The sequence below is a fragment of the Pyrgilauda ruficollis genome, unplaced genomic scaffold (genome assembly GCF_017590135.1).
Source record: "Pyrgilauda ruficollis isolate IOZ18807 unplaced genomic scaffold, ASM1759013v1 scaffold32, whole genome shotgun sequence".
In the NCBI taxonomy this organism is placed as follows: Eukaryota; Metazoa; Chordata; class Aves; order Passeriformes; family Passeridae; genus Pyrgilauda; species Pyrgilauda ruficollis.
This window is the reverse complement of record NW_024524600.1, coordinates 887,660-902,494: the sequence shown is the minus strand read 5'-3', so window position 1 is coordinate 902,494 and position 14,835 is coordinate 887,660. Positions and strand designations below refer to the sequence as shown.

Below are 14,835 nucleotides of genomic sequence, written 5' to 3'. Positions count from 1 at the left end.
GCTTAATGAAAATAACTAAAAACCATTTCTTTGTGTATTGGGCTGAATTTCATGTTTTGGATAGCCTATTTCTAAGAGTTTATAGGGTTTTATTTAATTAATAATGAAGCTGTTCCTGTGAGATTTTAATTAGAGTAATGGTTATAAAATGTGCAGTAAAAGAGCATCAAGTCCTGCAGACTGTATTTTCATATTATTTTCTGCTTTCTAACCTTTATTAGTATTCATAATGCTGTTGTAGCAGCATATAAAAGTCTGTTTCATGATGAAAGATTTTAATGCCTTTTTTTACAGTTGATAAATTTCACATTAACAACTTCCCAGATGGTGATGTAATCTAATTTTTTATGTTACATCAACCTCTGTAATTTCAAAGTTTTGTACAAATTTATTAATTTTCTCCTGCTCCAGTTGCTAAAGTTGGAGAGGATTTCTCTGTTTTTAACATTCTTTAAGCATTACAAAATTCTTAATGTTTTATCATGTGAATGGTCTGATCAGATTAATAGACTACTGTGACTGTTTTGTCAGATTGTACTTGTTTGGAGCAGAACACTGAGACAGAACCTGGTTTAATAAAGCAACACTTGATATATACTCAGAATGTTTTAACTGTTCATAGTTGATATAAATGCTTTCATCTACTTAAACTGATTTCTGACTGTGGATCTTCTGCTTTGTCACTGTGTAGGTAGGGGTTATCATTTGCACATTAGTGTTTATACAATAAAGGAACATTAGTACCTTAATTCAAAATGTCTATTTCAGGGTTTATTTATAGTAACCTCTCCCATGACTGGGACTAAGTAAGAACAAGTCAGTTTCTTTGTTTGGTTATTGTATCAGTGGGATTGTACTGTTGATTCAAAAAACACATTTGTATATAATTATGTGTAGGCTTAGGTTTTGGCTGTGTTATATACTGAGAGAATTCTGTTGCTTATTTTCAGGAAGTGGCTGTTTTTGTCTTTGATAAGAAGCTAATAGACAAGTACCAAAAATTTGAAAAAGATCAGATTATTGATTCCTTAAAACGAGGTGTTCAACAGCTAACTAGGCTTCGACACCCTAGACTACTTACTGTACAACATCCATTAGAAGAGTCCAGGTAAGCTGTAGTAAAGTAGACAACAGTTACTTTTAATCATTGTTTTGGTAGTGGATGTAAGCTGTCTGGAGCATTCAATACATACATCTGATGAGATTCAAGTTTAGTGTATTTGTTCATCTGACAAGGTATTCACCCTACCCCCCTATTCCACCCCCTCACCACAGAATGCAGTTCGAGTGTGGATCAATAATCTATTGCTTGATTTTAGTCCAGTTGCAGTTCCATATATACATTCCATACATTTAATTCCATGTATGAGATGTATTTAGTACATGTGAGATTAGGGATTTTTGATAAATTTTATGTGTTGTAGCTAAATATGTGTTGAAAAGACCCTCAAGGACCAATCAAGAGAGACAAAATTCAGCATGTTCTTCTGGTGCTTATTTGATTTATGAAAGGTTGGTCACTGGTTAGTCTTTCAGATTTATTTTTCAGCTGTAGGGGTAACAACACACTAAAATCTAGCAAAGAAAATTGAGGTTTCATGTTAAAATAGGAAGCTGATCCTGATACTACCAAAGAAGATCATGGAGGTTTTAGGGCTTTTTTCCCCAAAGAGGAAGGGCGTTGGACTAGATGATTTCCAGAAGTGCTTTCTAACCCCAGCCATTCTGTGATCCTGAATTGTAGCCTGATGAAGGAAGATTCATTACATAATGTCCTTCCTTTCCGTGTTGACTTTTTCCAAATGGTTTCTAGGAGCTGAGAATACTATAGGAATGCTTCTTCATCTTTGCAATGCCTGCTTTGAGGCAGGTTTATTGGATTAAATTACACTTGCATATTCATATCTATCTTTCCTCCAGTGCTAAACACATTTCACATTAACAGGGGTTCAAAGCTGTCATTGCACCTGTGATCTAGTATGCCCCTTACAATTGCCTAAAGAAAATCAATTAGGTAGTTGAAGACAGCTCTCAGTACTCTACAGCAGTAAATAAACTATTACATGCTAAATGGCCTAGGGTTATCTCAAATTATAGTGTGTGCATGTGAATCCCAGAGTATACCTCAGGCTTCTTCCTAAAATTGTCACAGTTTTCCAGCTGACTCAGCAGCTTTTACCCTGAACTTTGCCCTTCAGAAGAAGACACCAAGATTCATACCTTTAAGAAAGCTTTGGTGGTGTTCTTGTGAAACATTTAAACCTTTTGAGTAAAATTAACAGTGTAGTTACATCAGAGTTCTTGTGTGTGAGTTTTTAGTAATGCCTTACACTTTGCTTCTGCTGTTTTTGTTCCCATACTCAGCGCACTCAGCTGCTGGTAGAAACACCAGAAGCACAAAACCTGTACAGTTGCATGCTGTGCCAGAAACTGATGTAACAGTTTTTGGAGAAGATTAATAAAAATAAAGGTTTATGTGAAATATATGTGTGTGTACCTTGTGCAAGCATGCTGTAAGATTGCTTCAGGATTTCAGGTCTTTCCAGAGTGCTTATTCTTGAAGAAATCCCTTGTGGGCCTCTAGCTAGACTGTATCTTTTTTTTTCTTCTATATTTCTTCTTTTCTGTTTCCCCAAAGTAACATACAGTTGTAATGAGCTGCTTGCAGGTCATCCATTATATTCCTCCTTTATGGTGCAAATAGATATGTGGTGCTCCTGGGGGGCTGAAGCAGATATAGAAAGAAAGGCCATACCTTTCTGACCCTAGTGTGTAGATAGTTTCTCCACTATTAATGGAATGTTTTTACTACAAATTATTGATATCCAACATAGTTATATTTAGTATAAATGTACGTAATATATATAATGACATAAAACCTCATAACATGCATTTAGATGAGTAAGTCCTTATTTATACTAAATATTTAATATGGTTATGTTTATTTACAAATGGTCTTGAATTCCATTAACAGCACTGGAAAACATTATTAATTTATATTTTGCTTGTAATTGAAGAAAAGGATAAAAAACAAAAATTGTGGGTTAACTCATAATATCATTCCTACCCTTTAAAAATAGTAGTAGTGTGAATTGTCCCTTATAATTTACTAGACATTGCATTTGCTACATTGTTTCCTTGTAGAAAGCATATGTATTTTTGCTGTCACTTTTTATTTTTAAAATGTTTTTGTCTTATTAAAGACTCTGAATTTCATGTTGATGTTATTCAGGAAACTGTTAAGGCAGCTGCCCTGTGTGGCAGGCATCACCTTCTGCAATATTCTGCTATTTAATTAGATTTACTGCATCTGTGGCTCGGGCCCTTTTTTTAAATTACCTCCTAAAGTAAAAAATAAACGGCCATATTTTTATTCCCTTAAAACAGCAGTAATCAGAGAGTTTGTTATGAAAACCACAGAATAACTGTTCCCTAGGTATTTTCATCTGTGCCTTAACCATAACTAAATGGATAAGCTCAGTGGTAAAGCTGAAGTCAGACTGAAAAGAAAATACTTTGTCTTTCTATGTTCTCATTTTGGCTGGTGTTTATGACAGAAACAAGTTTTATAACCCTAGTCTTATTAATAGAAACATAAAAGGTATGTCATTATCAGAATGGAAGGGAGGAAACCCAGCAAAAAAATTCTGTCAGGTTGGCTTACACTTAGCATTCAATGTATTTTACTTTTCGGATGTTTTTCTTCTAGAGAGGCAGTAGGTAAAACTAAAGTCGGGATGGATAGTAAGAGGTTTGCATGTTTCAGCAGCCTTATTTTACTTTAAAGGTCAAGCTTGTTAATTATTGAAATACTGAAAAAAAAATGTGGTAGTTTCATGCTGAGACGTGTCTTCTGATGTTTTTATGGAATGATCAAAAAGTTGGGCTCTGTCTTCTTGCCTAGAACTTTATGTTCAAAAATGTATCTTTGTTATTCTTACTTGGTTTCAGTTCTCTGTGTTCACACTGATGCAGTATTTACTGTTCTCATGAATTAATGATCCTTAAAGCAGGTATGTGTGCTAACATCCATATAGTGCTTTCTCAAAAAAAGCGCTTTAAAAACAATTAAGGGGTGAATTGCAATGGCTGTCCAGGGCCTCCACTGCTGTGCAGAGCAGTACGAAGAATGTGGATGTAAAGAATGACTCTGTCTGTGCTGCATGAAGCTTGGGAAATTCACATATATTGGATTCAGGACCAATTTTGAAATTTGAAATTTTGACAGTGTTACGACCAGTCTTTATGTATGGAAGTTTGCTTCTTCTGAGATTTTCAAACACAATTGGCACAAAAATGCATAAGCAAGACCATTAATTTTTCATGAAGAAAAAAAGTCAATAAAATAATTTAGAGAACAGTCACTTTACATGCAAGCTGACATTCATATTACAAGTGTATTTGTGTTTTCAGATCTTCTGTGTCAGTTGTTAAAGAATATTCAGGTGCTCCCTTATATTAATTTAGTTTCTGATCATTGTCTGACCTCATTAGGTACTGCTTAAGTCAGGGACATGTTTGTTTTAGGCATAAGTAGAAGTCTGATTTTACAAGTTTTAATAGTAGGAAAAATTACTTGATCAATTTGTCCTAGATCAGGACAAGGAAAGCATTGTTTTAAAAAAAAAATTACGAAGTGTTGTGTGACTCATTAGTGATTTATGTGAATGTTAAAGAATAAAATATCGTAATTCTAGTAATTTTTTAAAACTTCAGACATTTATGTGTTTCTCTTTAGTATAATAAAAGAATTCAAAACCTGAAATATAGCATGGCTTTTGGTAGCACCAGGTGCTTTGGCAATATATATGCTGTTTGTATGGTTCTTTATTTGCAGTCAAGAGATATATTACAGTTATGTACAAGAAATTTTTTAATGCATTTCCTATACAGGGATTGCTTGGCATTTTGTACAGAACCAGTCTGTGCAAGTTTAGCTAATGTTCTTGGCAGCTGGGACAACCTACCTTCTCCTTTACCATCAGACATTAAAGAATACAAACTTTATGACGTGGAGACCAAATATGGTTTGCTTCAGGTATGGTACAGGTTGTCTTTATAATTTTTTTGCTTTTAGTATTAATGATTTTTTTAATGAAGTCAGTACATTGCCAAAGTTTTATCTGCCTATAGTAAATCAAATAATAATGAGGTGAGACATAATAGTGCCCTGATCACTCTAAGTGTAAAAGAGGATAAACACTAGAAGCTGTAAGCTGCTACTCTTTTTTTGATTGTTCTGATATGTAAAATAGAAACTTAAATTAATTTTTATTTTCCATGTTAATGTCTATGCTACAGCTGTCTCTTCCATATGTGAATCTTTCCTTTATGTTCTGTGGAGAACCATTAGCTCCCAGGTTTTGTTTGGTGAATATGTTGACCAGCTTCATAAAGCATGTTTGCTCTTCTGAGATGGTGTGGCCTGAGAGGGGAGGGGGATGCACCACCACACTTAGGCTGTGATAGTTCATTAACATTAGTAATCTCACCATCTGTGTTTAATTTCTCTATGCATAATTTTTAAGGCATAGGCTAAAATATGAAGAATTGGTTTTTAGTTAACTTAGGAATTTAACTGTGACCATAAGAACAGAATTTTTGTAAATGTCTTATAGGATGTTTGGGGAAATGTTTAACCTGCAATAATGATCTTTTATGAACAGGTTTCTGAAGGTTTGTCATTTTTGCATAGCAGTGTCAAAATGGTCCATGGAAATATTACTCCTGAAAATATAATCTTGAATAAAAGTGGAGCATGGAAAATCATGGGCTTTGATTTTTGTATCCAATCAACAAATCCATCTGAACAGGAGGTAATAATCTTTATTTTTATCATAATTCAGTTTCAAATTCAGGTCTTTGCCTGAAACCAGTTTTATGATTTTGTATTCCAGTATATAGCCATTTATTTAATCACCTCTGTATTTTGTTGGCCAGAAGTTAGAACATATGGCACAGGTCTGGATTGAAGTGCTGCATTTGATCATCTCAGAAAAAGAGCTTGAGTGGACTCAGTGGGGTCACAGTAGTCTAGTGATGGTTTCAAGCAGAGGCTGGAACGTGTGCCACTTTTGCTCCCCTTCATGTTGGATGACTTGCAAGCCTAACTGAGTGTGTTGCACTTACTCAGTACCTGGCAGCTACCTTTGAAAATGAGTTCTATCATATCTCATGTTTCCCCATTACAGCAGTGCTTTGATTTTACATTACACTTCCCAGCTCTAATATTCAGATAAATCTGCATCAGCAAATCATTCTTAAGCTACAGACAGAGATTCTTAACAGTTTTGCCTTACTGTGTTGCTGTTTGATTCATAATTGAATTTGAGTGGCTTAATTATTTTTTGCTGCTCGAGTTTCTTTTTGAAAATGGTCTTTAAAAATCCTTGATAAATGTACTTTGTTTCACTTCTTGTAATTCTCTTGTAGCCAAAGTTCCCTTGTAAGGAATGGGATCCAAACTTGCCATCCTTGTGTCTTCCAAATCCTGAGTATCTGGCACCAGAATATATTCTATCTGTGAGCTGTGAGACAGCCAGTGATATGTACTCTCTGGGAGCTGTTATGTATGCAGTGTTTAATAAAGGGAAACCAATTTTTGAGGTCAACAAGCAAGATATTTATAAAAGCTTTAGTAGACAGCTGGACCAGGTATTTGTTCTTTTTATGGTTATTGTTTGTTGATTTTCATATTTGAAAAGTTACTACTTTAAAATAGATTTAAGTATTGAGAACACTATCAATGTTCAAACATAAACCATCTGATAATGTTATCTTACCCTGCATACTGTTGTTGTAACAAGAAAAAAGGTGGTAGCAAAATATGAGCAATAAAAATTTGTTTAGAGGAGGTTACATGTACCAAATTTATAAACTAAAAATTGCATTTTTCACCTGATTTCTCAGTTAACCTGTTGAATGCTGGTCTTGTGAAATAATGCTTACCTGTTGGGGTGAACAGTAGGAAACACCTGGCAGTGAATTACCTATGTAGGACCATGGAAGAGGGCTGGGTTTAGAGTGATTTGGTCACTTGACACAGCAGTTGGTATCCGCTTAGCTATCACTATTTCACATTCTTTGTGGACTGGGAGTATTAACAGAGGACAGTGTCGCAGTTAATTGGATCAGCTGACATAATGCAGGTTTCCTTTGTTGTAACTTCTTTGGGTGCCTATTGCCACAGTATGTACTGTGTTTTCATGTGTGCAGACAACACCTCAGATAATGACATTTGCCTGTTTAAAATACCATGTTTGTGTTCTCTGATAACCTGAACTGCAGTGGGCAATTGAAAAGACGGGTGGGACCTAAAACAGGTAGGCTCTTGGGAAACAGAGAAGACTGTGAGCAAGAAGAGAGGGATATCAAATGCGTGGATGGAGAAACCATCAAGAGAACAAAGTATAGGCCTGCTGTATATTGGAAATCGTTACATGCAGAGTTTTCTGACTTCATGGTGTTCATGCATGAATTACTTCCACAGCTGAGCCGTTTAAGCTCCAGTACTCTTGAGAACATACCCGAGGAGGTGCGTGAGCATGTAAAGCTGCTCCTAAACGTAGCTCCGGCAGTCAGACCAGACGCTGATCAAATGACTAAGGTCAGTCTTTGGAAAATACAGTAGCCTTAGGAAAGAGAGAAATTAGTGTTTGATTTGTAGAACTATTTTGAAGTGTTTTCTGTTAATAATTTTATTTGAAATGTTAAATATTTTTTAACCATTTAGATGTAATGTTAGTTGATGCCAAAAGTTATCCTTATGCTGACATTTATTTATATGGAAAAAGTGGGTGCTGAGGCAGAATTTAGACAAATTATTATATTATTCAAAACTTATTCAATGCAACACTCTTTTATTCCTTTCCATTCAAGAAGATTTTTGGTGCTATGATTTAATACAATTCAGTCTTTGAAATTTATATCGGAAGGATTTGAAAGTGAGGAAATTATAAAGGACAGTAAATGTAAGGATTAACTTCTGGCTTATGATTTTTGGTGTACTCTTAAGTATGCAGAATAATAAAGTATATTCAGAAATTGTTTGCTCTAACAAAGCAAAATTTAATTGCAAGCAGGATATAATGTAAGTTTTAATTTGGCAAAACTGTTGCTCTGTTTTCCTATCGGAAAGTAGCATTGTTCTTCCCTTGTCTTATGCCCCATTTTCTCCAATCTAATACCCTTTTCAGATTCCTGCTCATAGTTTTGTTTTGCTAAAGGATTTTATTATTTTGCTGTGGTGTAAAAAGATGGTATGCAGAGATAGGAATCAGTGTTTTAACTGTTGAAGGAAGCAATGGGTGAAGAAGGGAGAGGGAGCAGGTGATGGTTTTGTCTACCTATATGCTGAAGGATGGGAGTGAGGAAATTGGCTGATATTTCTCAGGTATCAGTTGTCTGAAGGACTACAACAAACAAATCTGTGAGGGGTTGTACTAAGCAGTATGGTTTTATAAAGATGTTGAGTCTCTTTTACCATATCTGCACACTGATTCATAGGGTAAAGAGATCAGATTTTCCAGGGTTTCTGGAGTTTCCAGGGGTGAGAGCCAGGAGTAGGTAATCCTGTGTTGTAATATAATGTAGCATAATTATTCCTGGAAGAATATTTATTCAAAGTTTTATTTTTACATTACTTTTTTTTTTGTAAGCCACTTACTGTATATGAAGTAATGTTTTATCTTAGATACACATAACATGCATGGGTTTTTGAAAAATGCTAGGAAAATTCTGTCTTAATCATCAACCTGTATCTGAATATTTTACTACTTGGTATGTAAAAATTCAATTTTCTAATTGTTAGTTGCAGACATGTCATTGCGAAGGCTTACTGTTATGCATTGAAAGGGTAGATAGATGATTTTATTTTGGAATTATTGTAGCAGTGTCAGCGTTGTCTCTCTCCAGATCAAAACCTTTTACTCTTATTTTTAGATACCATTCTTCGATGATGTAGGAGCAATGACGCTTCAGTATTTTGATTCATTATTTCAAAGAGATAACCTGCAGAAATCACAGTTTTTTAAAGGACTACCAAAAGTTCTGCCAAAACTACCTAAGGTATGTCTGAATGATGTTGTGTAATAGCAAGCTTGAAAATATATGAACATCTGTTAGCATTTTGACTCTTGGAATGCTGGACTTTCTGTAGCATTGTATCATAATAGACTGCTGTGAGACTGTCGGAATAGAGTGGAAGGAAATAAAGGGAGATTAGAACATGCTTATTCTAGAAGTATTCCTCAGCAATCCATAATACTTTAAATGGAAAATGGCAAATAAGCCAAATACAGAACCATCGTTTGCGTGTCCTGTTGTAGTTTATCCCAGTTTGAAAGGGAGTTGTCTTCTCTCCACTTAAAGGCTTTCCCTGTGTTTCCAGATGCCACCATAGCTCTCTGAAGCCAATTTGCCACCTTTTCTTCCTATAAGATTGCTTCAAGTTTTTTCATAGCAAGGCAGTACTTTAATGCTGAATGATGCAAAGCTTCCTTCCCTCAGTAGACGAAGTGCTTTCTTGTGCTGGCAGTGCTCAGAAATCTCAAAGGCAAATGCCTGTCATTGCTTATTTCTCCTGTGCAGTGTTAAGCAATATGTCTAGACTGGGTCCCTTTCCTTTTGTGGTACACCTTAATTTATATAAGTCGTAATTCATATGTGATAGAAAAGTAGAATTAGGTCAGTACATAATAGAATAACTGAGCTTCTCAACTAGTGCATTAAAAGTCTATATTTTTAATTCTGTTTTGCCCTACACAGTGCAACATTAAGACTCCATAGTTAATACTCTACTCTTTTTAATTTAGTAATTTTTTCATTTGATCAGAAATGATTGCTGCTTTGAATTTGGCATGTGTTTTACCTAATTTTGGACTGGTTGACCAAATCATCTTTAGGGCATTCTTTTTATTGTTTTTCTGTCTTGAAAGTATATTTTATGAGGGAAGTGACTGTGCCCTTGAACCATATATTTCTGTTTATTGACTTCAAAAGCATTTAAGGATGTCTTAATGCTACAGTAGACATCCACAATTTTAATATCTATTTCATCAGCAGAATCCTATTTAGGGAATGTATCTGGAGTTTTATAGGAAGGTATAGTGGGATTATGTGTTTGTTCAGTGAATAATGGGATACAGAAACAAAAAAATTACTAATTCGGAGGATTTAAAGGGTATTTTGTAGGGTCTTGTTAGGATATTTTTAAAGAAAGCATATGGAGTATGGTATTCATAACTCGTGTGGCTCAAAGTCCTAATTTCTGTGCAGTTAATTGCTTTTTGTTGATCTTCACAGTTGTTAGTTTTGAGTGCAAACAGAGAAAGTTAAGCAGAGTAGCACAGTGTAAATTAACTATAGTGTGCTGTGCAAATAAGAGATCAAAACTGAAAATTATCTGTCTACTTTTGCGTAAGTATCAGGCTAATAGAAAAGCTACTGAACTGGCACAATGGTAACTTACTGCAGTGCAGTGCGTGATTCATACTTGGGGTTTTTTTTCTTTTAGCGTGTTATAATTCAGCGAATTTTGCCTTGTTTGACTTCTGAATTTGTGAATCCGGATATGGTACCCTTTGTCTTGCCTAATGTTCTCCTAATTGCTGAGGAGTGCACCAAAGAAGAATATATCAAGCTCATTCTACCCGATCTTGGTCCTGTTTTTAAGCAGCAAGAACCAATCCAGGTATGTTAATATTATTTATATTATAATTTTTATATTTGGTTTTGTTTTCCCTGAAAAAACGACTGGTTATTCTATTTCCCTTTTCCAGTTTCACACACATTGCCAAGTCTGCTCTGTAGTTGTCCAGGCAGTCAGTCTTGATTCATTCAAAATAGATTTTTCTAGGAAATTCTCAAATCCTCTACCTCTGCTTGTTTAGATGGGTTCAGAGGGTATATTGCATTTATAGATGAGATGAGATTTGCAAAAAAGGGTTAATTTACTACTTGGTTTTGGTTGATTCTAGAAGATATATTTGTAAGCATTTTAACACATATCTGGGCAATCTGAGCAGGGTTGTACAGTACAATGTTTGCATGTATTCTACCAGTAGATGAACCTGGGGTTTTTTTAGTTGGGTTTTTTCTTGTATTGAGTTTGCTGACATTGGGATCACGGGGTGGAAAAATTGTGGCTTTGACACTCTCTAAGAAGTGCTATTTATTCATATTAAGAGTAGTATTTGTTTGAAGACTGCAAAAATTTGTGAAATTAATTTCATTTCTATTTGACAAATGTAATGTGTAAGTAAAATATGCTGTTTCCCCTGCTGTTTAAATGTATAAATGTATTAATACATAGTCATTACTGTAAAGGAGCAAAAATTTGCATCCTTTTGTCATCACCATGATGATTCCTGAGAAATCTGTCGCAAAGTAGGGCATTGTGCCTCCACAGATGAGAGACAGGTATGCATTCCTTGTAGCTCACTCCAGTGTGCCATTATTTTTCTGCAGAGCACTGAGAGGGCAAGGTAAACATAGCAGACCTTTTATTTCTGGGTTTCAAAAAAACTGGACCAAAGGACTGTCATTGTACTGTGGAGCTGGGGAAGTGGATAGCTGTCTGAGAATACCTCAGGAAATTTCAACTACTTAATGCTGTTTATACTTGGTGCACTGAAGCTTTATGTTAGTTTTTTTGTCTTGAAAAAATGCCATGTTTAACCAGCCAAAAGCCAGTGAACATCCCATTTGTGCTGTGTCATCCTGAAAGGTAACTCTGCCTTCAGCATTAGATTTGTGACACAATCCTTGCTGCAAATAGTTCACAGCAAAGTTATATCTGGAGCGTAATGGACACAAAAGTTGGTTTGTATCTTGAGCGATGAAGGAAGCAAAATACAAACTTGGAGTCAGCTCATAAATACAGATCTTTGCAAAGGTTTTCTGTAACTATCTAGACACTGTTAAATTCTTACACTGGTATTTTTAATGCAAAGAACTGCATGGCTTATTAAACTATTATTTCTATGGTCTTTTTAGTATTGCAAAGTTTAAATAATCTAGGTCATGTTTTTAAAGTTAATATATCAGGAATTCTGGAAAAAATTACAGAGGTTCAGAATGCCAGAGGATAGATTTCCAGGTGTGGCACACATTTCTTTGTGCAAGGCAGAAATGTCTAATTTCTGTGTGCTTGTAACTCCTGGAGAAGAGCATTCAGGGTACATGCCACTGTTTCTTCCAAACACTCTTTCAGGATGTTACAGATTTGTATGAGGGGCCTGTTGCTTGACTTCAGTAGGATATTCAAATTAGGAAATGAATGCATCATAGGAAAGCTGCTCTAATTCAATGTGAAGAAATTTAGGGTTCACAGTGTCTTTTTGTAAGGGAATTCATAATGTGAAAATGGAATATTTAGATAAACTTATTCTCTGGCTTAGTGTGGAGTAATGTGTGCTGTATGTTAACATCCTGGCTTACTCTGACATATCTTCCCAGACAAACCCTTAATTTGTCTCTACAGGATTCCACAGACAGCATAGGATCTGCTGTAAATTCTTTTTCTAATTCACTACACAGAAGTGTTCCCTGACAAGTACTGGGCCCTGCATTAATGAATGAAGCATTATTACTTAGAGTGCAACTGCTGTGTATTGCTTATTGAATGGTGTGTGTGAATCTGTGACTGTACCTTCTTAATTTTTACCTAAATAGATAAAAAAGTATCCTGAAATAGGATCCTGGAAGCTTAAACATAGAAACTGTAATTCCACAATATTACATGGTTAGGGTTGTTAGGGAAGAACAGGTGTTAAGAGAACATGTAAGTCTTAGAATCTCAAGTTTAGGACAAAGATTGTGTATTGAAGACATAAAATCTAGCTTTAAAACTGGTCTCATCTGTTTCTCCCTGATTTTCCTAAATAATTGGAGTATTACATGAGAATCAATGTTCATGGAATGAATGAATGAATGATGTTGTGTGTGTGTGCAGTTTGGGAAATTATAAATTTCCAATAAGAAAACACATATTAGCTGCACTGTAAAAATCTATTTTTCTTCTCTGTAAAGAGAAGGGGGAATGAATAAAAGGGGAGAATCTGTAATGGGGTCTTGGTACATTTCTGTTTCTACACTTCAGTACTTCTGTTTATTTGACATAGAAGCACTGATTGCCATGTATTTTTGGACAAAAATGTAAGTCTTCCTATAAAATACTTGGCTTTTTGGTATAAATGTGATACTTTTAGACATAATTTATCCTTCTACTTGAACCTATTTTCTGAGTTCTGCTATCAATGGATGTGCTCACTGTCCCCTCTAGTACCTGTCTGAGTTGTAGTATGAATCTTATGAGTTACATAACGCTCTGTATTTGAGACTGAGATGGCTGAGTGATTTAGAATAGTGTTTAACCTTTAGATGGCTGATCTTAAGCAAGATGGATCCCACTATGCATATGTGCTATTATTGTGGGGTTTTTTTAAGTTAATGTGATGGGAATATTTTGTTTTGAGATCATTATAATTTTATGATACACAGTTTCCATGTTAAATAGAAAAAAAGGCTTTTTTGTCCATCTAGTAGCCATAATATTGTTTTTATTATGTCCCTATTTTGATTTTAGACACAGGGAATACAGCTTGTATGTGTGGAGTTGTGATCAAATGCTTTGAGGACAGAATCTGAGTTGCAGTTTTTTGGAAGTTTAGCTTTTGTAGCAGTGATGTGTGTATAAAGATTTTCTGTGGGTGTATATTAACAAAAAACCATATAGAGAAACAAGAGCTATTTACAAGTGCTTGTAAGCAGAAACAAGAACTCCTACTGAGTCATTATGATTTGTTATTTCAGAAGAATCAGTCTAGAACATGCATATTTTGTTTGATTTGTATTTGCTGTTTTTAAAATGCAATAACATGTCAAAGTGTTTTTTGTCTTCCATGCCTTCAGGCAAGCAACATGGTAAGTGATCACATTTACTGAGTTATAAGAAAACTTCTGAAGTTTTTTGATACGATACAACACACTTCAAGTTGTAAATATATCCTTTGCAGTTAAAATTTTGGCTTCTGAATTGTCTTTCTCTGAATAGATATTGTTAATCTTCCTGCAAAAAATGGATTTGCTTCTAACCAAAACTCCACCAGATGAAATAAAGAACAGTGTTCTACCAATGGTTTATAGAGCCTTGGAAGCACCTTCGATTCAGATCCAGGTGTAGTAGTTGCAGCCTTTATTAAAACTTCCTTTTTCCTCTTTCAGCTGACATGCCAACTTTTTGTATACTCATGTGTTTGTTTACTTAAAAAAAATATAAAAATGTATATGCCTGAATGTTGAAAGAGATGAATGCTTTATTAAAGAACATTTGTTTCTGTTAAAGTAAAATTTAGTTTCCTTGTTTTCCAGGAAGCTAACCACTTGACTGTTGTTCTAATACTCTTATCTTAGATTCCTACAAGGCACCATAGCAGAAAGTAGGATATGCATTTATATTTCACTGCCTGTGCAGCAGAAACCATGCAGGCATGCATGCTTGTACCAGTCAGTGAGAGGTGGCTTATTCTGAGCTCCTGCTGGTGAGAACATCTGTGCTGACAGTTACCTCAGGAGACCTGATGTGCTGTAAAATCATACTAATATACATTGCAGTGACATTTTTATATATCCATTATTTTTTTCTCCTCAGGCTTTCTCTACCTTTCTGAGGTTCTTCTGGGGATTTTTTTAAATCATTCAACTGCAATTAACTTCCAGTTACCCAAAAACGTACAGGAGCGGGAAATAAAGAAACAAAATATTTCTCAAAGGCAGTTTTGGATAATCAGATGTGACTTTGCCTTTGCAAAGCCTTTGTAATATTAGGGACAAAGG

The 14,835-nt window shown here is 35.0% G+C and overlaps 1 protein-coding gene across 5 annotated transcripts in view; it reads left to right on the top strand.

The window, feature by feature from the left end:
* The window catches only part of SCYL2 (SCY1 like pseudokinase 2), a 34,644-nt gene that overhangs the window by 7,753 nt on the left and 12,056 nt on the right, over window positions 1–14,835 (top strand). For 4 of the 5 annotated variants that reach the window (XM_041474374.1, XM_041474375.1, XM_041474372.1 and 1 more), the window contains 8 exons: window positions 951–1,108; window positions 4,894–5,038; window positions 5,667–5,816; window positions 6,433–6,654; window positions 7,490–7,606; window positions 8,941–9,066; window positions 10,514–10,690; window positions 14,054–14,176. In XM_041474374.1, coding sequence (XP_041330308.1) covers window positions 951–1,108; window positions 4,894–5,038; window positions 5,667–5,816; window positions 6,433–6,654; window positions 7,490–7,606; window positions 8,941–9,066; window positions 10,514–10,690; window positions 14,054–14,176 — 1,218 coding nt within the window. Of the gene's footprint in view, window positions 1–950; window positions 1,109–4,893; window positions 5,039–5,666; window positions 5,817–6,432; window positions 6,655–7,489; window positions 7,607–8,940; window positions 9,067–10,513; window positions 10,691–14,053; window positions 14,177–14,835 lie in introns of those variants that run through there. The other variant, XM_041474376.1, reaches the window with a different exon arrangement.